The 23,162-nt window shown below is 56.2% G+C and overlaps 1 protein-coding gene across 4 annotated transcripts in view; it reads right to left on the bottom strand.

The window, feature by feature from the left end:
• Positions 1-23,162, bottom strand: part of LOC125936748 (tyrosine-protein phosphatase non-receptor type substrate 1-like) — a 41,433-nt gene that overhangs the window by 17,533 nt on the left and 738 nt on the right. For all 4 annotated transcript variants that reach the window (XM_049651036.1, XM_049651032.1, XM_049651035.1 and 1 more), the window contains exons 2-3: positions 22,858-22,945; positions 4,248-4,604 (exon numbers count right to left, since the gene is read on the bottom strand). In XM_049651036.1, coding sequence (XP_049506993.1) covers positions 4,248-4,604; positions 22,858-22,936 — 436 coding nt within the window. In that variant the 5' untranslated portion in view covers positions 22,937-22,945. The remainder of the gene's footprint in view (positions 1-4,247; positions 4,605-22,857; positions 22,946-23,162) is intronic.

The following is a 23,162-nucleotide window of genomic DNA, read 5'->3' as shown; positions in this document are numbered from 1 at the left end:
CATCCTCAGCAACGACAGGTAAGTGACACTGTGCAGAACCCTCACGGATTATTTTCCAGCCCTGCAGGGGTGGAGGGGGCCCCGAGGAGAGCCGGAACCAGGTGGCCAGTCGCCCGCAGGCCTGGATGTGGCCAAGCCCAGCGCCCCCGGTGAGAGGGGACCGCAGGCCTTTCTCCTACTCGGGTGGGAGTGAGGGGCACGTGAGGCAAATACAGGCAGTTTCGCTTTGAATTTAACACTGAAAATGCTTCTCCAGGACCAAACTCGGATCTGTCTTTATCCCAAACTTAACTTACACCTGGAGCTCTCCCTTCAGGTATTTGTGAATTTACTCTAGTTTTCACTCTTTCCACAAACATTCCGTAGGGTCTCATCTCCAATCCCTGAGTCTGAGAGGGAGGGAACGAGGGGTTGTTTTTCTGAATCTGCGTTCTTCTCTTGGGTCGGTGTTGGGTTGAACACCAAGATCACGGAGTGCTGAGAAAGCCAAAGATGGTTAATTTTTCAATCGTGAATCAATTTCAAGGACAGAGACACCGGTCTATGGAGCAGGCAGAAGCCCTCTTGTGTCCTGGGAACACACACATCAGTGACGCGAGAGGGAGGGCATTTCAGAAGGTCCTATAGGGGGTCTCCAAATTGTTAATTATTACCTAATGCCTTCCGTAACAAACATAGTAAATATTACAAATATTTACATTTGTAAATATTTAACTTGCTTTCGAAAACTCATCAGACATTTTGGGGACACAGAAAGGAGGTGTCACCAAATAAGACATGAAAACACCAGCAGTCCGGATGCCCTACAGGGACAAGGTGATCAGTTACCGGTTGCAGACAGCATTTTGGGCACCTGACACCAGGCTGATTCCTCCCCTCAGCTCCTTAATCCCTCCAGCAGGCCTTGGAGGGGGGCCCAGTATGATCCCATTTATGGGACAAGGTTCAGGGAGGAACGCAGCTAGCCGAGGGCACACAGCAAAGGGCGGGGCTCATCTCCCGGCACACACGAATGATTAGTTTTAGCTTCGCTGTTCTTTCTTCCTACACCTCCGTGTCTGTTTGGGTACCACGCGGATCAAAATACCACCTTGGTAACATGTGAGGATGTATGTAAAACACAGAACCTGGCACACAGTAGGTGCTTAATAAATAACACCTATGATTATTATCGTGAGATCTGGTCGTGCCTACGTCTGAAACGACTTGTTTGTTAGGCAGTAAGAGAGCAGAACAAAAGCTTAGCAGAAACACAAGAAAAGTCCCAAAGCCAGCTCCCTGCAGCTGCCATGCAAAACCCCAAATGAGAAAAGCAGCAGAAACCAACAAATTATGATTCTCTCCCTCTTCTTTTAATAATCCCCTCAGGAAACAAGTTTGGCGAATTGGCTTTCAAAACACAAACGAGATCACAGGCGTTTTCCCGCAGATTAGCTATTTACAGAGAGCTGGGAGCGTTTTGAAAGAGGGAGGACAGATTTTGTCCATGACATTTTGGTGTGTCGAGGCAGAGAGGGCTCTGGGGCTGAGCAGCGAGGCTTTGCGCGGATTCCGGCACCTGTTCAGACACACGTGTGGTTAAAGATGGGAAGGTCCCCTGGCGGGGCAGCTCGGATCTGAGCAGGGTGTCGCCAGCCCCTCTTTGGGCCGGAGGACAGGAGGCAACTCAGCCCCAGGCATGTTCCTCAGGAGGGTGCCCTGGCCACCCCGATCAGGCTCATTTTCCAAGGAGCTGTCACGCGCACGGGTGATTCTGCAGCACCCACCGAGAAGCTCCTCTCCGGCCCCAGCAGCACAGGGAGCCACCCTTATCAGGGGGAGAAGAAATTCAGCGTTTCCTCTGTGACCTCGGGGAGCGTCCAGCTCAGGGCGCTTCTGTGCTGGCAGTGAGCATCCCCCGGAGTCGTTAAATAATTCACCTGCCCAGACTCCTGTCTGACCAATTAAAGCAGAATTTCTAGGGTGGAGTCAGGGTCTGGGGATCTTTTTCAGCATTTCCCAGGTGATCCCAATGAGCAGCCCAGGTTCAAAGGCACCCACCACCGTCCCCACACCCCCCTTACACTCGAGGCCTGGGAGGAACAGGGACCCAGCCAAGGTCCTATTATAGCTACATTCATGGGATACTGACCGCGTGCCAGGCCCTGCTGTTAGCACCTTATCCGCATTCGCTCACTCAGTCCCTGCAGTGGGGTTGTGCTGTCACACAGAGATGAGGACACGGGGCCCGATGTAGGGATGACTCATCAGAGATCACAGAGCTGGAAGGCAGGGCTAGGTGGGAACCCAGGCAGCGGGGCTCGGCCACTTCCGAAGTCGCTGCATGCAGATACCCAAGAATCACCTAACCCCCACATCCGGGGCTCTCTGGACCTCCTCTCCAATCCTGAGACCACTGACCAGCAGCCCGATTATCACCACAGCACAGATGGGACACAGAGGACCTGAGGGACGCCGAGACTGGCCCAGGATCGGACAGCTCTGGGAGGAGCACCCAGGGCTCACTGAGGGTCTGTCTGCTCACACGGATCACTGTGTCCCCCTCATGTCCTGCCGAGGTTGGTCTAATGATCCACTTCCTGCAGGTGAGGAAACGGAGCCCAGCAAAGGGAGCCAGGTCACGACCTTGAGGGGCCACCTCCTCCGTGTCAGGTGACGCAGTCAGAGCGCCTCAAATCCTTCAGCTCTCTTAAAGGGAGTCCACGATTAGGACCATTTTGCAGATGAGGAGACTGAGGCAGAGAGAAATGAGGACAGCTCATTTCTGAGGACAGCTAGAGTCTAGAAAATGAACTCTTGCTCACGGGGCTCCGGACAGTCTCTATGAACTGCCTCCCCGTCACCCGCAGTCTGCAGAGCCAGGAATGGGGTGTCTGGGTGGTGTTGCTGGCATGGCGGGGGCCCCCCTGCTCCGCCCAGGCCCCTGCCCCAGGCTGCTCAGCGAAGGAGCCACATCCCACAACAGGGAAAGACTCCTGATGCTCTCACGTGTGTGGGTGCGTGTCCTCCAGGAACAGGCTCAACACTTCATGAGACGTTTGCCTATCTGTCTGATCTGGGGGTGTAATGCTAGCCCCGCCTCCTCCCAAGGACTCTTTCTTGTTCATGCTTACTGCTGATGAACAGAACAAGGCACAATTTTCAAGGAGAGGGTTGTAGCGTTTCGGAACCTTTGGGGGAAATGATAAAAAGGAAAAATGCAGGCTTACTGTTCAAAGGTTCAGGGTAACTTGGTTTTAGGCCACACCTACTATGTGCTAGGCCCTTCCGTGGAAACCGAATCCAAAGCCGGCTCAGGAAGGAGTCTGCCTGGAATGAGATGGGTTCTGGAATGCGCTCCTTCCTCACGGGACACGTGAGCATGAGCAAGCCCCTGTCACCTTGTGACCTCAGGCTCTGAATCCGTACATGGGGGATCGGGCGGGATGGGCCCCTCAGGTGCCAACCTCCTAGGATTTTGGATCCTAGGCCTCCGGTAGGAAACCCCCAATGATCATCTTCTGCTTCAAGGAGGCAACTCCTAACGTGGACATTCTGAGATGCCCCAGCTCTGCCTGCAGTCTTCAGTGACCGCCTGAGTGGGTCTCTGAATCCGGTGACGGATTTCTGAACAGACCCACAGCAAATCCCCAACCTCTGGCATCTCCTCCAGCCAGGGTGTCAGAGTAAACAGCGAGCCTGTGCCTCTCAGGACTTTCTTTCGGTGTGGCTTCTGAAAATGAAATAAAGAACTGCATTCTCCCCCTCCCTGCCCTGGGTGCACTTGTTGTACCGGAAGGGAACGTAAGCTTCATGAGTGAAAAGCCTTCGCCTGTTTTGTTCCCTGCGACTTCCAAAGCACCGGGAACAGAGAATGCACACAGCAGGTGCTTAGTAAGTGCTCAGTAAAGAGAACCCTGGCCACATCGAGTGGAGGTCTCTCCGGAGGCAGGGGTGTGGTTGGGCCTTGTGACTGGGATAGTCACTCAGACTTTCAGTCCCTCATTGCTGGAGCCAGAGGGCTGGTCAGGATTGGAAAAGGGAAGAGCTGGGAGCCTGCAGACCGCGGTTCCAGATTTTCCCACCGTTTACCAGCCGTGGGGCCTTCAGCAAATAGCACAAGCTCTCCAGGCCTCAACTTTCCTGATCCGTGGAAGGGGCTGATTCAGGGGCACCCATAAGAGCACCTGATCCTTATCTGTTGCTCAGACAGTGGAGGGCATTCTTACTGACTTGCCGTCACAACCAGGGGACGGAGCGATACTCACCGCTCACGGTGACCTGGGTGCCTGGTCCAGACTTAAACTCCACATCGGGGTTCCCTTTCTGGAACTTCACACAGTAGTAGGTTCCTGTGTCTTCTGGGGTGATGTTACTGATGCGGATGGAAAAGTCCATGTTGTTTCTCCTTGTGGCGTCTGAAACATTTGTTACTCGAGGGGAGTGAGGGTCTCCTCTGAAACTGAAGATTAACTCCCGGCCTGGCCCTGTGCCCCTGAACCACTCGACCTTCCCAGAGGGCTGCAGGGAGGTCAGGGTGCAGTGAAGAGTGGCCGTCTGTCCGGCCGCCACAGACACCGACTTCTCGGGCTGGATCACCTGCAGTTCCGCCTCACCTGCCACACCTGGGGGGAGAACAAAACAGCTATTTAGCATCCTTGTGCGATCCTGTCCGTCCGCGCAAGTGTTTATCCACAACAGCTTTCACCGACCGAGTGCACACCGTGAGCTCAGCACATTGCGTGTACACGGCATGTAGCCCTGGCGACGAGCCTGTGACACGGGACCCTGTTGCAGACGAGGAAACAGCTGGGAGCAGGCTGGAGGTCCTGAGCCCCTCTCCGGAGAAGTCACGTCTGAGCTGGGCTCTGAGCTCACCAGGATGAAGGGGCGCCATGTTCCTGACAGAGGGCACAGCTGGGCAACGGCCCAGAGGTGGGGGGCAGCACGGTGTGCGTGGGGCTCCACGGGGAGCTTAGATTCTCTTTTGGGCCTGGCCCAGGAAGCAGGCCCCGAGCCAGGAAGCCACACTCAGCAGCTGGGGCTCATCCGGGCTGTGAAGCCGTGAGGCCGGAGGACCTGGGTTTGAATCCTGGCTCAGGCCTTACTGCCTTGTGACTACAGCCATCACCTGGGCCACCGAGGAGATCCAAAAGGGATTGACTGCCCAGCTCCTCGTGGATGGGAGTGGCGGCCTTAGTTCGAGCGGGCGCCTTCACGGCTCTCGAGCCTCAGTTTCCTCATCTGCCTAACAGTTACTATGACCCCATCTCGATGGATCCCCGGCAGCACCACACAATAAGCCTCAGCCAGGGACAGTGTGGACAAGAAGCATCTGGTCTTTGGAGTCACCTGACCTGGTCTGAAATCTGGCTCGCCTTTTACTCACACATGACCCGAGTTTATCCACGGGTTTTGAGTCTCAGTGCCCTAATCTACAAGATGGCTGGGGCACCCCCTAGCCCTCTGCTCTGTTCTGAAAACAGGATGACACAGAGAAGTGACTTAGCACCACGCGGGGCACAGGAAGCTACCATGTGTCATTCCGTGACAGGTAAGTGAGCAAGGGTCTGTTGTGTGAACTTCACTCCCACTCTGGCTGATGTGTCTCCAGGCCAGACCGTACTGGACGCTGGGGCACACGGGCTGGACGCATGTCAGGCCTCAAGGGCTCCCGGGCTAGGGAGCTGGAAGGCTTCCTCGGGCTCAGTGGGGGCGGGGGGAGGCCCGACTCCTAAACTGGAGAGCAGGGGCGCCTGGGTGGCTCCGTCGGTTGAGTCCCTGACTCTCGATTTCGGCTCAGGTCCTGATCTCCCAGTTCGTGAGTTTGAGCCCCCCAGCAGGCTCTGCGCTAACAGCGTGGAGGCTGCTTGGGATTCTCTCTCTCTGCCTCTCTCTCTGCCCCTCTCCTGCTCTTACTCTCTCTCTCTCTCTCTCTTTCAAAATAAATAAATAAATTTAAAAACTGGAGAGCAGTGGGGCAGAAGACACGGGGTGGGGGCGTGGTGGGGGGGGGGACACAGTCTGGAAGTGACAAGGCAGGGTCAAGTGGCTGAGAGAAGTTGCTGAGATACTCAGGTCACAGCCCGGGCCTGATTCTGAGCCAGGTGGAGGCGGGGGAGAGAGGACACATAATAAGCCCCTGGAGAAACACAGAGCCGGGGAGACAGAGAGGGCAGGGGGATAGACACAGGCCGAGGGAGAGGCAGGCAGGGACAGGGACAGCGAAAGAGGGGGACAGAGTGGGGGAAGGGAGAATAAGAAATGCAGACACGGAGTGGCGGCAGCCTGGTGTAGGTGCTGACGGGCCACGTGTCTCCTCCTGGTCACTCGCCGACCTGCGGTATGACCTTGCCCCGCCCTGACACCTGTCCTGGTGGGGACAGTCTTTGCCTCGTCCCCATCCAAAGGTACGTCTTTGCCTCGTACACCAGACAGGGTGCAGCCGACGCCCTTAGCAGCCCCCTCCGGCTCTGGCTGGGCAGGAGAGAGACCTGGGGGTCTGCCCACCCGCCCGTGGCCTGGTGCCACCCACCGGCAAGGGCAGGGCGCCCAAAGCAGGGAAGGCCCTGGACTCCAGGCTGCCCTCGCTGCTGGCGAGCCCAGGGCCTCCGCACAGGCCTCTCAGCCCCCTGGGCCGGTCGTCCCAGCCCTGACTCCCCAGGCCAGGGGTCACCCGGTTCTCCCAGCAAGTGCTAGAAATGCAGGCTGGGGGTGGGGTGGGGAGCACAGGCGCGCGGGTTCCCCTCCTCGCCAGCTCAGCACCGCCCTCCCTGGGCCTCCCTTCCATCATCCATAAGGTGGGGTATGAGCATCCACTCCCAGGGCAGGCATGAGGACTGGGGCACGGTGGGACCTGAGTGCCGGCCTCGTAGGTGCTGGGTAAATTTTAGATTCTCTTCCCATCATCCCCACAGACATAACATTTACAGACTCGATTGTGGGGTTTCCCCCCAGCCGGGAGGTAGCATCCACAAGGAACTGCTTCCAACCCCCTGCCTGGAACCGTGTCTGGCATACAGGGGGCCCCCAATAACCACACGTTGAAAGAACACACTCACGAAGGAAGGAGGGATTTCGCTCGCTCGGGTGTCGAATGGCGCTGCCGTGGGCGCATCCAGGAGCCGGTGCGAGCGAAGCCAGGAGCCCGGGACCGCGCCTGGCCCCCGGGGCGCGCAGAATAGCTGCCAGTTATTATTATCCTTATCAATAACACCGTGCAGGGCTGTGAGTCAGCAGCTGGGGAGGGGAGCGGCGCGAGCAGGAGAGGGCTACAGCATCAGGCGCGCAACGTGTTGGAGCAGGGCTATTCTTGGGGTGCAGCCGGAGGCCTGTAATCACACCCCGGGCAGGCGACAATAAAATCTGGAGTTGGGTAGGGCTGGTCCCCCCCAACCCTTTTTTTTTTTTTTTTAGCTTCTCTTGAGCTCTCTACCAACTGCAGCCAGATTTAGGCAGCTTAATTAATTAGCTAGTGTTTATAAAGCGTTTGAAGAATTTTAAAAGTGGGACGTAAGTGCCAAATATTATTTTAATCTGTGTATATGTGTGTTTTTTCCAGCAGAGAGGGTTTTTTTTTTTCCTCGCTTGCCTGCTTTTCTTCTTCTCTGCAGGTTCTGTTCTGGGAACCGGGCTTGTTAAAAATCACTCCTGCGGTTCTGGGCCTGGGGTCATCGTGCTGGCATCGAGGACAAAACCATTTCCTGCTCTCCCCTGCCCTCCTGGCAGGGAGAACCACCGTCCAGGGGCCTGAACCGTCTCCGGGAGAGGAGGGCGGCTGAACAGGCATTCTCACACGCTGCTGGTGGGGGTGGAAATTGGAACATCCTCTCGGGAAAGCAGTTTGGCAGGAAGTACCAGAGGTGTGAAAGCTGTTCACCAGCCTTTGTGGGGCTGTTCCATGAGGACATAACCCCAAACACGGTGTGGGGTTCCCACACGACGAGCTTGAAAAAGTTGGGGGAAAACCCAAACAGCCAATGAGAGGGGATGGTTAAGTGAATTACGGCCTATCCCCTACACGGAGTTCGCGGACAGAAATAAAAAGCCATCGCCGTGGAAACTGGTAATCTGGACAGTTTTGCATGGCATAATTTTAAATGATATTGTGATTATGCAAATAAAACCTGTTCACTGCAAAGCATTTAGAGACAACAAAAAAGTATGAAAACACAATAATAATCTCCCAGAATACCAGCAAAGGTAACTGCAATACGAGTGAATAAAATAGTTATAAATATGAGTAAATAAAATGATGTGAAATCATAGGCAGATAACTAAGGCTATGAGAAAACATTTTACTTCATTCACTCAAGTGTTCTTATAAAAATGAAAAATCAGAACTATCCTAATGTCCACGAGAAGGAGACCAATCGATCCCGTGACGGTGAATTCACATGATGACCAAGTTTACAGCCGCTATAAATGATGGTGTAGAGGCACCTGGCTGGCTCGGTCAGTAGAGAGTGCGACTCTTGATTTCGGGGTCATGAGTTCGAGCCCCCTCTGGGTATAGAGATTACTTTTAAAAAAATCTTTAAAAAATGATGGGTTAGGGGCGCCCGGGTGGTTCAGTCAGTGAAGCGTCTGACTCTCGATTTCAGCTCAGGTCACGATCTCCCGCCCTGCATCGGGCTCTGCGCTGACAACACGGAGCCTGCTTGGGATTCTCTCTCCCTCTCTCTCTGCCCCTCCCCCTGCTCATTCTCTCTCTCTCTCTCTCTCTCTCAAAATAAATACATAACACGTTTTGAAAGATGACGGCGTAGAATTACAATTATCAATGCAAAACTATATTATGAGATCAGAGTCACTCAGGAACATAGTCAGTGAGATCTCAGACTTCTAAGTTTTGAAAGAAAAAATATATATTAAAGGTTAGCAGTGGTTAATTCTGTCGTAGATTTACAATGGACTTTGCTTTCATGTTTTCTGTTCGCACGGCTTGTGCCATAAAAAAGTAGGAAAAACTATGCTTTCAGTACGATTATGACTTTGTAAAATAAAATAAAATAAAATAATTATCTAAATAAACAACAGCAAGGTCCTATATACAAGGCTGTAAAATGCAACTCTCTTTGGATCACGCATCTAAAACTGAAGGCTTTTTCCTTCTATTTTGGGTATGTTACTAGATGAATGTTAAACATTTACAGTATTCTATTTTGTAATAGGAAAAATGTACACGTGTGATACATATGTTGGTCATGTTACGTACACGTTTATTGTTTAGATGAACCTCCCTTCCAAGAACTTTCCTTCCCTTTCCTTTCCTTCCACTGCTACTTTCCCCCAGCATCTGATACAGTGCTTGGCACAGACTAGATGCTCAACTAATTCCTGCAGAGGGGCGCCTGGGTGGCTCAGTCAGTTAAGCGCCCGACTCTTGATTTCAGCTCAGGTCGCAACCTCACAGTTTGTGGGTTCGAGCCCTGTGTCCGGCTCTGCCCTGGTAGCAAAGAGCCGGCTTGGGATTCGACTCTCTCTCCGCCCCTCTCCTGTCCGTGCTCTCTCTCCCTCTCTCAAAATAAATAAGCATTACAAAAAATCTGCAGATAGTGACTGACCAATGGAATGTCTAGAGAAAAGGGTCTGCGACGAGAATCTCCATGATGCTGTGGTGAGTTACTTCTGGGAAAGGAGGCCAGCGGTTGGCACATTTTCTTTTTCGCTTCCTAGTCAACAATATATTGAAATCTGCTCCTTTAGCGAACATTTACCCCTTTTGGAAAAAAAATAAAGTTTTCTAGCAGGAGAAGTGTGCACAATGGGTGCTAACGGCCCCGTGTTATAGGAGGGACTCAGTGTCCACAGGACGTGGGGGGGCTCACAGCATAGTGCAGGTCAGCGGTGAATGATTGGAGCCTACTGTGCACCAGGCCCCGAGCAAGGGCTGTGCAACGTCCCTGGGCTCACGGAGTCCGCACACAAGTGGAGAAGATACAGTTCAAAGAAATAACTCAAATGATCACATTTGGAATGAGCCCCAGCCCTTCAGACAAGTGATTCCTGCTGGCCTCTCTGACCCCATCTCCCGCCCCCTCCCAGGGACCTGCTGCTCCCGCCGCCCCAGTCTGTCCCCCACAAATAAGTCAGGATGGTATGAGGGAGGCTGTAGGATGGGGGCGGAGACCTGACCGTCGAGCTCACAAAAATAGATTTGATTCTTTTTTTTTTTTTTTTTTTACGACATTCCTCTATGGCTTTTGAGATCAAGCAAAGATGAAAACAATTTTCATTGGAAGTGAAAAAATAAGAATGGATGCTTTCTAATGGGAAAAACCAAATCAACGTAGAACTGAAACTTGCCTAGGGTTCCTCCCCAGCCTGCCTCATCAGGGCGCGAGAACAGAGCTGGGAGGTGCCTCGCCCAGGGACAGGCTTTGGCCCACATGGGTGCTCACTGCCACTCACGTGGCGGCCTGCCCATCCCCGGAAGCAGGTTTCCACAAACTCAAGGAGCCCAGGGGCCTGGGGGGCTACGGCCAGAGCTCTGGCAGGGCCCAGGGCTAAGTACCCCGCTAAGGCCCAAATAACACCTGGCCCCCACAGCAGGGTTGGAGCTCAGCAACCCCCTCCCTGAGCGCGATCATCATCACCCGCCTTGGGGGACGGCTGCCGGTTTATGATGCCACACACACACCTCGCCGGGCGCTGCCTTTGGCATCTTCCGGGTTACGATTTACGGGCCGTGTGTGAGACTGTGCAGTGCGGGCGTGTGGAGGAGTGAAGGAGCAGACTCCGCTGGAGCGTGCACATGTGTGCCCGAGTGTGCCCGGCGAAAGCACACACACTCACACGGATGCGTGTGGGCCCGAGGGGGCGTGTACAAAGGGAGCGTGGGCAGGAGGGAGCCACAGTGCTGCTCAAGAGTGTGTAGAAGTGGGGTGAGGGGGTGTGGACTGTGTGCGGGAGAGTTGCTGAGTCGCAGGTGGCCTGGGTGCGCGTGAGCGTGGCGGCGGCGTGAGAGGGCATGTCTGTGCCCAGGGGGTGTGAGCAGATGTCGGGGGGAGGGGTGTGAGCACGGGGGTGCTGGATGGGTGAGCATGGGGTGAGCATGGGGGTGTGGATGTGCCCGCAGGCAGGGGGGCACAGGACCAGGACGTGCGCATGGGCGTGTGCTTGTGGGTATGCACACTCTTGGGGGGGGGGGGAGCATGAGCGCGATGGGAGCAGTGTACATACGAGTGTGAACATGAGTGTGTGCGGTGACAGAGTGCTAGGAGCAGGGACGACAGCGTGCGTGGGGACCACTGTGCGTGTAACGCTTGTGTGCCCACGTGCCCAGCTGTGCAGGTGCCGGCGTGAGTTTCCACACGCAAGGCTGCTAAGAGTAGGGGCGGGAGAGCCGCTCCCCTCACCCCTGCCATCAGCTGCTGGTGGGCGACCCGGAGTGGCAGCTGGTCCAGGGTGCTGCCCTTGACCGGGGGCTCAAACCGTGCTGAGCACCCGCTTACTCCATGCTAGCCCTGAACTCGTGCCCCGGGGCAGGGAGCAGACGCCCCGCCCCCCAGGGATGATCCACAGGGGGCCTTGCGTGGATGGCTGTGGATCCTGCAGTTAAAGAGGGGAGCTCAGGGCTCGATGCCAGTGTGCTGGGGCTCCGACAGCTGCAGCGAGGCCCTGATTCTCTCTCGAGGTGGCCCGATTCATTCGTGCCCTCTCGAACCTCACTCAGCTGCCAGGCCCAGTCCTAGACGCTACAGGACACCAAGATGGGTCCCTGTCCGTGTGGGGCAGAGTCCTGGACATGGGCAGTGACCACCTAGAGAGAGATAAGTGGGTGAAAAAGGGGCTTGGGGACGGGGTCTCGGGACAGGGGTGGGATGTGGGAAGACTCGCTGGAGGTGGTGGCCCCGGGCCGGGCTGGGAAGGTTGACAGAGGCTGGGGAGAAGGGAAAGCATTCCAGGGAAGGGGATCCGCAGGAGCAAAGGCGCAGAGGAGAGGAAAGGGGTCTGCACAATCGAGGGACCGGAGCGGAGTCCTTGGGACACGCTCATTTGACCACGAGCAAGCTGGGATAGGGCTAGCCTGGGACTGGGCTAACCTCGCACCTTAAAGGATGGCTTCAGTCGCCATCTGAACAGCAGACCATCGCCGGGAGCAGTCGACTGGCACCGCTGGGCAAAGCCATCGGACAGACTCCCCAGATGCTGTGGCGGGCACTACCAGTCGCATTAGAGCCAGCACAAACGGGGTGCACGTGGCCTTGTAAATAAAATGGGGGTGGGCCCAGGGTGCCCAGGGTGCCCAGGGTACTCTCTCCTCCACCCCCACTGCAGGCAACTCTGAGCACTGGGCATGGTGCCATATCCCTGCAGGGAGAGGGTAGACCCCAGCAGCCCGCTCCACAGAGCAGGGAAACTCCTGAGGTGCCAACAGTGGGCTTGGGCTTGGGCTTGGGCTTGGGCTCCGGGGCCAGAAGACCTGTATGTCTCGTCCCTACAGGGGTGACTTGGCAAAGTCACTCTTCTCCAAGCCTCCCTTTTCTCACCTGTAAAAAAGGGGGTACCACTGTCTCTCTCCCCAAGGCAGATGGTAGTGGTTGGAAAACTGGACTGAGAACGGTCCCCCTTCCCCACCAAGTCCTTGCAGCCCATCCACCAGCAGATCGTGCCGATTCTGGCCGATTCGTGCCGATTCATGCCGATCGTGCCAAGATCTGGCCAGACTCTGATCTCTTCTGGCCACCTTTCTGCACCACCTTCCCTTCCCTGGATGCAAACTGACCTTCCTGTAGTCGTATCGCTATGAGACACACGAGAGAACACACGCTCCCCTTGCAGCCAGGGGAGCCTTTAAAAACTAAGCCAGGTAACATCCCTCCTTTGTTCCAAACCCTCCTGCAGCCTTCACAGAATCCTTCTGGTGGCCGCCAGGGCCCTACAGCTGGCTCTCAATCACGTCAGATTTGCCTCAGGGCCTTTGCACTGGTCACTGCCTCTGCCCGGTACTCTCATCCCCTAGATACCTACACTCTGGCTCCTTTGCCTCCTTCAGGCTTACCTGAGAGGGCCTCCCTGGCCACCCTGTATGAAATGCCGCCCCCTTCAAGGTCCCTTGGTCTGTTTTATTTTCCTACATGTCACCTACCACCTGACATATTACACCGTTATTTGTCAATTCCATTAGCTCCGCTTATAAGCTCTTGGAGGGCAGAGCCTCAGTTTTGTGCCCTGCTGTATCCTCCAAGTCTATGCCACTGCCTGGTATTTGTCGCAGGCACGTTCTGGCTTAGGTTCCAACTCTGCCACATACGAGACCCCAGGAAGTGTCTTCACCCCTCTGGCCCTGTGGTTTCCCATCTGCAGACGGGGGATGACCATAATAATGACCACACTAGGGTTATTCTAGGAGGAAGCAGGCTACTGCGCGTGAAGAGCTCAGCACTGTGCCCGGCAGAGAGGAAAGCGCTCGGCGCTGGCCAGCCGTTACTGTGCAGCCGATATTTCGGGGGGGGGGGGGGGGGGGGGGGGGGGGGCGGGGGGGAGGGCCAAAGGTCTCAGCGAGTGTTTGCTGGGTGTAGACGGGACAGAGAGGTGCTGAAGCAATTTGCTTGCAGTGTGGCCCCATTTGCAAAGCAGCAGGGAAGGAACTATCAATACACGTGCTCTCACCCCCTCCTTTGTGTTCACACGGCCTGGGTGGACCAGATGAGGCTGGGAGAATGACCTAAGGGCCCTCTTCTCACCTTCCCATGTTGCAGCGGGAGAAACTGAGGCCCAAAGGTGGGGCCTGGAAAGGCTGAGAACCCACCCCGCAGGCCCCACTGTTCTTCCAGGCCAGGCCCGGGTGCCCCCCGGCCGCGCTCTCACGGGTGCAAAGTGTGCATGAGGTCAGGTAATGGGAAGCCCTCACTAAACTGTCATGACAGCCCCGGTGAGGCTGTTGTCACCACCCCCCTCCTCCAGGTGAGGAAGCTGAAACCCTGAGAGGCAGAGGAGGGGCAGAGGCAGGACTCAAACAGACAGCTGCTCCCGAAACTTGTGTGCGACCGCTTCTCCCCGCCACGACGGGGTCCCCTCCAGCTCAGGCTTCTGGATTCTCAGGCTGCCAAGGACGCGCACGCGTTTCCCCAGCCGAGATAAAGGCCCCCTTAAAAGCGACACGCATTTATTAAACGACATTTGCCAAGGTTTCAGCACACCCTGCTGCCGACAGCAGACAGCCTCTGGATGAGATTTTTCCCCACGCTGACACTATTCACTGATGCCTTTTATAGCGCTCTTTGCAGCTCACAAAGCACTTTCCACAGCTCTTACTTCCCTTAACCCTCAACAGTCCCCATGCGAGAGGGAACAGTGGCACAGTTGCCATTTTGCGGATGGAGAAACTGAGGCTCAGAACAGGGCAAGGCACTTGCCCCGGAGCACATGCTTCCAGAGTAAGTGGCCTGTGTTTGGATTCGAACTCAGGAATGTGCCCCGGAGCCCATTCTACTGCTAGAGAGGGGCCCGAGGGCATCCATCGGGGGAAAGGGCAAGAGAGGGGGGTCTGGACGGAAGGAGCCCGCAGGACGTGAGCCTCCGTTTCCCAGGAGGAGAAATTGGGGCTGACAGGGGCAGCGTGGTGGGTTTCATTCAGGTCGTCCTGCTGACGAAGGATGCTCTTTCAAGCCCCCAACCATGACATGATGGCCGTGCAGCAGTAACAGTGACAGTAACAACGGCTGGAAAGCGTCAAACACCCGCGTTACCAGGAGCCCTTACTAGGCCTCGCCAAACCGCCACAGGAACCCAGCAAGACAGGGCTGTCCCTACTCCCATTTTACAGACGACAAGACTGAAGCTCAAGGAGCTACGGCCCCTTGGCCCAGGTCCTGGGGCTGCGGATCAGTCGCGCTCCACCGGCACCCTTACCCTCCGCACCAGGCGGCCTCACGCGACGAATGGCTCTTTGGGAGACACTGGCCCCAGGCTGGGCGCTCCAAATCCCACCCGGCCGCGACACTGGAGGCACTAATTGTGTCGCGTTTCATGGTTTGCCAGCTCATCCATCACGGTGTCCACACCGGGGTGAGCGGTTCAGGATAGCCAGAATTTTCATAAGCACAAATTCTGGGGTCTCTTGGCCACCTCCCTCCACCCCGGCTGCCACTGACATCTTGGACTTCTTGATGTTTTAGGGGGTCCCTGTGACAGCAAGGGGGGGCGGGGGTTTGTGGCACGGCCAGGGAGCCAGACGCAGAAGCGGAACCGCGTCGTGGTGAGGGCACAACTCCGCTCTCAGACCAGGGTTACGGCCCGGGTGACCTCGTGGCTCGGAGCCTTCTCTCGAAAACAGGGATCTTACTAGCCACCTGTCCTTCCTTCAGCCGTACGTACTAACCTGCCTACCGCTGCCAGCCCCTGTGCTAAGGTCCCAGGAGGCGCAGCAGGGACTAAGACAGACACAGCTTACATCCTAGTCGGGGGAGAGAAGGCTGAAATAATGACACAAATACAGAATGGCTAGGAGGGCTCGGAAACAAACTTGTCGCCATGGGAGAGATTACGAAGGGGGGACCGCTTTTAGAATGGGGTGGTTGGGAAGGGCATCTCTGGGGAGACGAGATTATAGCTGCAACCCGAAGGAAGCAAAACCAGGGAAGGTAGTCCAGGAGGACAGAGCTGCGTGTGCAAAGGCCCTGAGGCCGGAAAGAAGGCTGCTGTGGCTGAAGCCCACAGAGAAAGGAGAGTGTGGTAGGAGATGAGGTCACAAGACAGACGGGGCCCAGAAAATGCTCTGCCCCGTGGATCACGGCAAGGGTTTGATTTCGTTCAAAGTTTGGAGCAGCAACAAAGAGGATTTGATTCACCTGGCTGCTCTGGGTGACAAGACTGGAGGGGGCAGGAGTGGAAGCAGGACAGCAGGGATGCAGACTCAAGGGCACCGAGGGCCTGGACTCAAATCCTAGCTCTGCACCGACAAGCTGTGTGACCTTGGGCAAGTCACTTCACCTCTCTGAGTCTCAATTTCTTCATCTGCTCAATAGGTATAATAGTTCTCATCTCACGGAACTGTAGTGAGAATTTAATGCGGTGATGCAAAGAGTAATGATCTTATCCCAATGGCCTGACGTGTTCGATGTCAAGGTGGTCGATGAGCCAGACCCCATTTGGTCTGGCCCTGACCTCTCCCGATCGCCACACTGCCTGTCTCCCTTCACTCCAGCCTCACTGGCCTCCTTGCTATTCCAGGAACATAGATAACTCATTGCAACCTCAGGGCCTTTGCACTTGTCATTCCTTCTGCGCGGCTCACTCTCCTGATATCCCCATGGCTGCTCCCTCAGTTTTATTCGGGCCTCTGCTCCTGAGAGAGGCCCTCCGTCTGTCCCCACTCGATCTTCTGTTCCCCTGCCCTGCTTTACTTTCTTTACAGCACCTGTCTCTACCTAATGCAGTATTTACTTGGGTCTGTTTTCCTTCCTCACTAGGACGTCAGCTCCATGAGAACAGGTGTTTTTGTCTATCCACGGTTGTATACCCAGCAAGTCGAGCCACCCTGGCACATAGTAGATGCTCCAAAATATTTGTTGAATGAATATTTATAATTAAAAGGGTTGTGACGAGAATAGCGAAGAGTCGCAAAGTGGGTAAGAGTAAACCGGGGCTGGGATCTGGCTTTAACTCTCGCTGGCTACGTGGCCTTGGGAGGAGCCCAACTTGGCTTTGGGGAGCCTCGGTTTCCTTATCTGTAAAATGTGGATGAAGGACCCCCACGCCTTTTGGCACGTCGGGAGCGTTAGACAGCGGGGCACGTCAAGAGATGCATGGCAAAGTAGCGATGGCTGAAATGATACCCGATGCCCAGCATCTGTTCCCCCAAACTGCCCCCAGGCCCCACCCCCAGGAGAGTGAGGGCCAGGTGAGACAGGAATCACAGACCAGCCTTGAAGCCAGGAGGCATCCCTCCTTCCCATTTTGTGTAGGTTTGAAATTTTCCAAATGAAGAAGCTAAGGAAGAGAGAGCACGGATTCGAGGCTCCGCTCATCCCTAAGCACATACTGCACTGTTTCCTTCTACCATTTCTGGAGGACACTGTCGGCTCTCAAGAGCGGCGGCCACAGACACGGGCCTGGCACCGGCCCCCCCACCCCCCACTCTGGCCGGCTCTCCAGGCTGAGGCTCACCGCTCACTCCTGGCTCCCTGTCTCCCTCCTGATCCCCTCCCGGCTCCCGGCGCCAATCTGCGGCCATCTAACACCCTGCGCCCCCAAATGGATGTGCCAGGAAATCTCACAGACACAAAGAGCCGATTTGTATCATGTCTGACTTCCACCTCGGCTGTTTTGCATCTCTCTGGACCGAGGGCCTGGCAAGACACCTGGCCGGGAAAATTCATCTGGCTGGGGGCTCCGTCAGAAGACCTGCCCCAGCAACGCCCAAGTTAACAGGAAAGCAGTTTCAGCTGTGAAAATAGATGCTTCCTTCTCCGGGATGGGACGGAAACCCGTCTTGGGAACACCCGCCACCTCGGCCTCCCGGGGGGATACGCTGATTGACAGAAATACGAGACGAGCACCAAGACGGCAGGATGCCAGCACCCCTGGGCCTCAGTTTCCCCACCGGTCAAACAAGGCGTAGGGATACCCACTTAACAGCAGGGGCTCTGCAGTCAGGCTGCTCTGGGTTGTGATCCCAACTCTGCCACTTACGGTGAGGCCTTGGGCAAGTCACTCGACCTCTCTGCGCCCCGTTTCCCCCTGGGTCGAACCGCTCTGATAACTGTGCACCCCACCCGGGCTAACTGTCCGTACCGCTGGGATCAAACGCACCAAGTGGTGAGCCCAGTAAGTGGCTGGAAACAATGGTTCCCATTATTATTACTTTAGTATTTTTCCACGGAATTCGGGATCCCATCAGATTTCTGGCTTTAACGATGGAAACTTCCAGCTCAGCCCAGTTTTAAAAAGCCTTGGCCTGGAAGAGAGGGCGCTTGGCGTCCCACCCAGGCTTTGCAGTGGCTCTTGCCGTGTGAGCCCACAAGTCCTTTGCTCTCTCTGGGCTGCAGAGGGAGGCGCTCCGGGAGAGCACGAACTGCCCCCCTCCAGGCCTCTGCCGGCTTTCCGGGTCCGGGAATGCACAATTCCAAACCTGTGGATCCGGACAGAGACACCTAGAGGCAGCCCGCGCCCACAGCCTCAGTCCCAGGAATAGACGATTATTAAATCACACTCACCTGGGTTTCCGCTCAAGTTGTCCATTCCCCAGAACGGCACAAAAGCCGCAGGGAAAAAGAAAAGAACCCCGGACCGAACGGCATTCACTCCCGTGGAAGCTTTTGTTGTTCTGCACCCACCGGGCGCAGGAAGCTGTGCTAGGCACTTGACGAAACTCAGCCCCGCGTTTGCAATGATGAGGAAATCCAAACAGAACAAGACAATGATGGCTACGAGGCTGGCTACCATGCGCTGAGCGCTCCCTGCACGCCAGGCACGGCTTCAAGCATTACCCGTGCACCTACCGACAGAAACAGAGCAGCTCTGTTTTACGGATGCGGGAACGGACACGCAGAGCGCAGTGAATCGCCCAGTACGCGGTGGCGCTGGGATTCACACCCAGGGCTCTGGCTCCAAGCCTGCGACTGCGCACCCGGGCTCCGCTTGCTACGGCTGCAGAACCACCGCGCCAAGCGAGGGTTAGCCATGTATGCAGCAGGCGCCAAAACGAGGAGAAAGCAACAAGTAGCCTCAGTGAGGGGCAGATGGAACCTGGGCCGGGTTGGGCGGGGGAGGTCCGGAGAAGGAAGAGCTCCCTCGGATCACGAGGCCAGCACGCACCGAGGGGGAGGAACGGGTTTGGACACATGACGATCAGGAGGTGCAGGGAAGGGCATCTCTGACGGCAGGAACAGCGTAAGCCAAGGCACAGAGATGAGTGAGTTGAGCTGAGGGCATGGATGGGTACCAAAGCGTTTACCAAACTGGGTTAGGCCGCATGGTAACGAGCGATACACAAGCCAACCGCCTCGTGTTCATATGTTGGGGAACGCTGGAGTAAACGGGGTCCAACTTGGGATCCTACAACTCCTCGGGCCTTAGGTGCTAGCTAACGTGCTTGAGGGGCCGGGAAAGCTGCGGTCTGCAGGGAGGACGCGAGGTTCTCCTGCAGCCCCTCGGGTCAGTGCTTCGGAAAACATGTGGCTGGGAAACCAGGCCTGTCAGGGAGGGAGCCCAGCGCTGTCACACGCTTCTTTTCTTTTAGATTTTTTTTTTTTTTTTTTTTTTTGGAGAAAACTTGGACCCACTCAACAGTTTTGAGGCGGGAGCGACATGATCTGCATTGTGTTGACAGGCCAGAAATCTGAGCACATTTGAAACAGAGGGAGGGGGTGGGGGAGAACCTTCCATCAGTCCAAGACTCTACAAATAAGAAAATAACCTGTCGCACGGAGCCATTGGAAGCAGGGAGCAAGCGTGTGTGGGCTCCACACAACAGTTTTAGACTCCTTTCCTCTCACACACCCCCTCTCCATCTGCCTCAAAGGGCACCAGGAAAATGCAAGGAGGAAGACTGCAGCTCTGGGGGCTCCGGAGCGTGGCAGCCCAGAGCAGGGGAGGGGGGGGCTCTGGTGGAAGCCGTGTCACTCCCGTGAGCTGTCACTTGCAAAGGGCTGTTGCTTGGTGTTTCCATCCTCAGCGTGCCTTCCGAGAAAGCACCGTGACTCAGTGGAGGACTCCTGCCCTAGAAGGAACCCTTCACACGTCCTCTGTCGAAGCCCAGAGGGGGCTCCTCTCCCTCCCCCCAGCCTGGCCTAAGTCGCCCTGATGGAGTCAGTGAGCTTCTTCCCTCAGAGGCTGCCCAGCCAGGAGGACTGGATTCAAACTCCCAGCCCCCTGCCGCTTACTCCGGGGACAAGTTTCTTCTCCAGTCTGGGGCTCGGTTTGGCTCATCTGCAAAAGGGGGCTAGCGGCCAGCCCGTGCTCTGCTTTTGCTGACTGATATGATGGCAGAGACAGGCAGTCGGCACACAGCTTGGATTACAGTTAACTTTCAAAGGCATGGGTTCGCCTCCCTTCTCTCAAACGCGTGGCTCCAATCAGGACTTCATATGTGCTGAATGACGACAGGTACAGGAATGAGTCACACCGTAGGTCTCCAGGGAATTGGTAAAGGAATAATTAACGGGCAGAAAGTACCCAGAGAACACCATGGCTTTAAAGAAACTTCCAACCGCCCGAGCCCATTGGGGCCAAAGTGCCTGCCGCCCCCTTTCTCTTCTTTTGAAAGAGGAAGTGAGATTACCGTCACCATTTAGGAAAGTACACAGGAGACACCAGGATGTCTCCCTCTGCCAAGGAATCAGAAAGTCACCAGAGGGCCCAGCTGTCCCCCAACACCTGAACCCCAACTCGGCCTGGCCTTCTCCAAGGCCAGAGTGAGGGGCGAGTGGGAGCTCGCCCAGGTCTGCCCAGCAGGGGACCCAGAAGTCCCATGACCTCGGTGGGGCCAAGGCAGGGAGCCTGAAGGTTCAGAGTCAGGCTGCCTGGCTGTCCCTGAGCCCCTTGCCCTGCTCCCAGTCCCCAAATCTCCCTCAGCTCAGGTCGTTTCAGGAAACAGGCCTCACGTTGGCTCCAAGAACACAGGTTGGTGACTTCACTGGCGTCTTTTTAGAATTTCCCTCTGGCAGCATTTGCGCTAAAAGCAATCTTTAGAAACTTCTTCTCCTGCCTTCCCCAACCCAGATAATTCACATGACCGGCCCCCTGCAAAGAGTGATCATGTGCAGCCCCAGCAATCATGTGACACCTCCCGGGCTGACAGTGCTGCCTGAGACACTAATAGTCACTCAATCTAACGCCGCCTTCCTATGCCTGACATTTGAGTTTCTCACTCGAACAAATCTATTTTCTTGGAAAATTGGCCAACTGCCTCCTTCCTACCTTCCTGCCCTTCTGTCCTGCCTCTCTTCTGCTTTGTCATAAATTCCATGCTGGGAGAAATCGAGGGAGGGGCCCGAAGCCCCATCCTTCGGGCAGACCAGGTGATTCCGTCCTGGGGCCCAGAGTGTGGCCGGGAGCCCCGTAGGCCACAGAGTGAAGGATGCCGCGAGGCTTCCGCGATGTGACGGCGACACCCCACCCCTTCCCACCACCCTCAGCTAAGAAATTTATTCCTACCTCCTAAGATTTATTTATTTCAAAGTTAATCTTGGCCCCTCTGCTGCTCCCACTTTTTCAGGCTATTGATGCTGAATGGATTGGAACGGAAGTTTTATGGCCTAATCTTTGCCATTTTATAGATTGTTTTTATAGGCAAAAAGGGGAGATGTGCTCACAAGAAGGGGGCTGGTGTTCCCAGCCGGCGCCCCAGGAAAGGCAGGCCGCCCATCTGAATGCTTGTTAATCAGCATCACTGGTCATTTGCCAGAAACCGAACCACAGGGTCCTGGTTGAAGAAGGGTCTGGGATAGACATTTAGAAATTGACTTGGGCCCGGTTCCCTATGTCAGGAAAATGAAGCACTTGTGAGAGACACTTGTGCATGTCCAGGCCAGGCCAGGAAGGACGCGGGGCAGGAACCAGGACTTGTGCAGGGTATAAATGGCCGGCTCCTGCGGGAAGGAGCGGATCGGACAGACATGAAATGTATCAGGGCTTCCTTCGCCGGGGGCCAGGACCCAAACGTAACGGGAACACCCAGGGTGGGGTGGGGGGGGGATGCCTATGTGGATTCCTGGGGTTTTGGGGAAACTGCAGGGCAGAGAGAAGCTGCTGTCTCCCCCCCCCTTCTCTCTCCACCCACTCTTTGCTAGTTCTCCCTTCCTCACTGCTATCAGATGGTTACCAGTCTCTAGGCAAATGCAAAAGGCGGGTGGTGGGGGGGAGGTGGGTACTGAGCTCATCTTTACCTCCCTCCTCGAGGCGGCTGGTGCAGACCCCTCAGCCTACAACACAGCTCCCAAGGAGCCAAAAAACAAGATCCCCATTCTTCTCCCCAATCCCAACTCCTTTAAAGCCGTTACTCCGCCCCCCGTGCCCTCCCAGGAGACCCAGGGTTTTGCAAAACCCCTTTAAGAAGCAGGACTCCTGAATGGTGACCTCACCCCTTGGCGAACACACACGATAGCCTTCAGAGCCCGCCTGCTGGAGACAGCCAGGTGTTTGATGTAGGCCAACAAAAAGACATGCTCAGAGCCACAGGTAACAGCCCCACAGAGCACCTGAACTGCGGGGAGCTGCCTGGAAGCCTGGGGAAGGCAGGAGGAAGTGTGGGGGGGGGCAGAGGACAGCAAGAGGCTTTGGCAAACACAAGGACAATCCGCCGAGCTTTCACATCAGGATCTGTTGATCACAGCAGCTCATCCCAGAGTTACTGCGGCCTCCCTTCCTCTCTCTTTCCCATACACACACCAACACTGTGTTACTCTGTGCACCAGAGGGAGAGCTCACTCTTCCCTAATTGCAACAGCCTGTTTCTGTTCCATCCCAGGCAGTACCTGGGGGACCCCCCCCCACCCCGGCTCTGGCGGCGACCCCCTTCTCTCAGACCCTGAAGTCAAACATGTGGAAAGCAGAAGTCCAGGGAAAGAGCTCTTTCTAGAGAAGCCAGGGGCACTTAACTCTAAAAGCCGCTGACAGCCTGCCTCCCCCATCAGATGGGGCAGGGATCGGGTCAGCCAACTCATCTGGGTATGTCCCAGTGCCCAGCACAGAGCCCAGCACAATGCCGGCACGATCAGAGTCCAGGGCGAGTGGGTCCTATCCCTGGCTGTGTGACCTTGGGCAAGTGGCTGGCCCTCTCTGGGCCTCAGTTTCTGCATCTGTAACCCTGCTTCCAGATATGTCTCCCCTTACCACCGCTGGACATTAGCCCAGGGGCTCCCAGTGGCGCTCTGACAGGCCTGGGCCCGCAGTTTGCGGCCGGCAGCGGCGGGGGGCAAGGGTGCTTACCTGTCCAGACGCAGGACGCGGCGAGCAGCAGGCAGAGCAGCGGCCCGAGGCGGCCGGGGGCCGGGCCGGCGGGCTCCATGGGCCGCGGCTGCGGAGCGAGGAGGGAGAGCGGCCGTGAGTGCGCGCTCGGGCGGGCGCAGGCTGGAGCGGGGAAATGACTAAGGCTCCCCCCTCTTCTTCCCCCCCCCCCCCCCCCCCCCCCGGCCGGGCTTCCCCCCCCCCCCCACCTCCCCGGAACAGGCGCCTGGAGCGGCTTAGGAGCCGCCGTCACCGCCGCGATTTTCGGAGAACCCCCCCTCCCCCCC

The sequence above is a fragment of the Panthera uncia genome, assembly GCF_023721935.1.
Source record: "Panthera uncia isolate 11264 chromosome A3 unlocalized genomic scaffold, Puncia_PCG_1.0 HiC_scaffold_11, whole genome shotgun sequence".
NCBI lineage: Eukaryota > Metazoa > Chordata > Mammalia > Carnivora > Felidae > Panthera > Panthera uncia.
The sequence above is the reverse complement of the archived record's forward strand: the minus strand, read 5'-3'. Positions and strand labels throughout refer to the sequence as shown.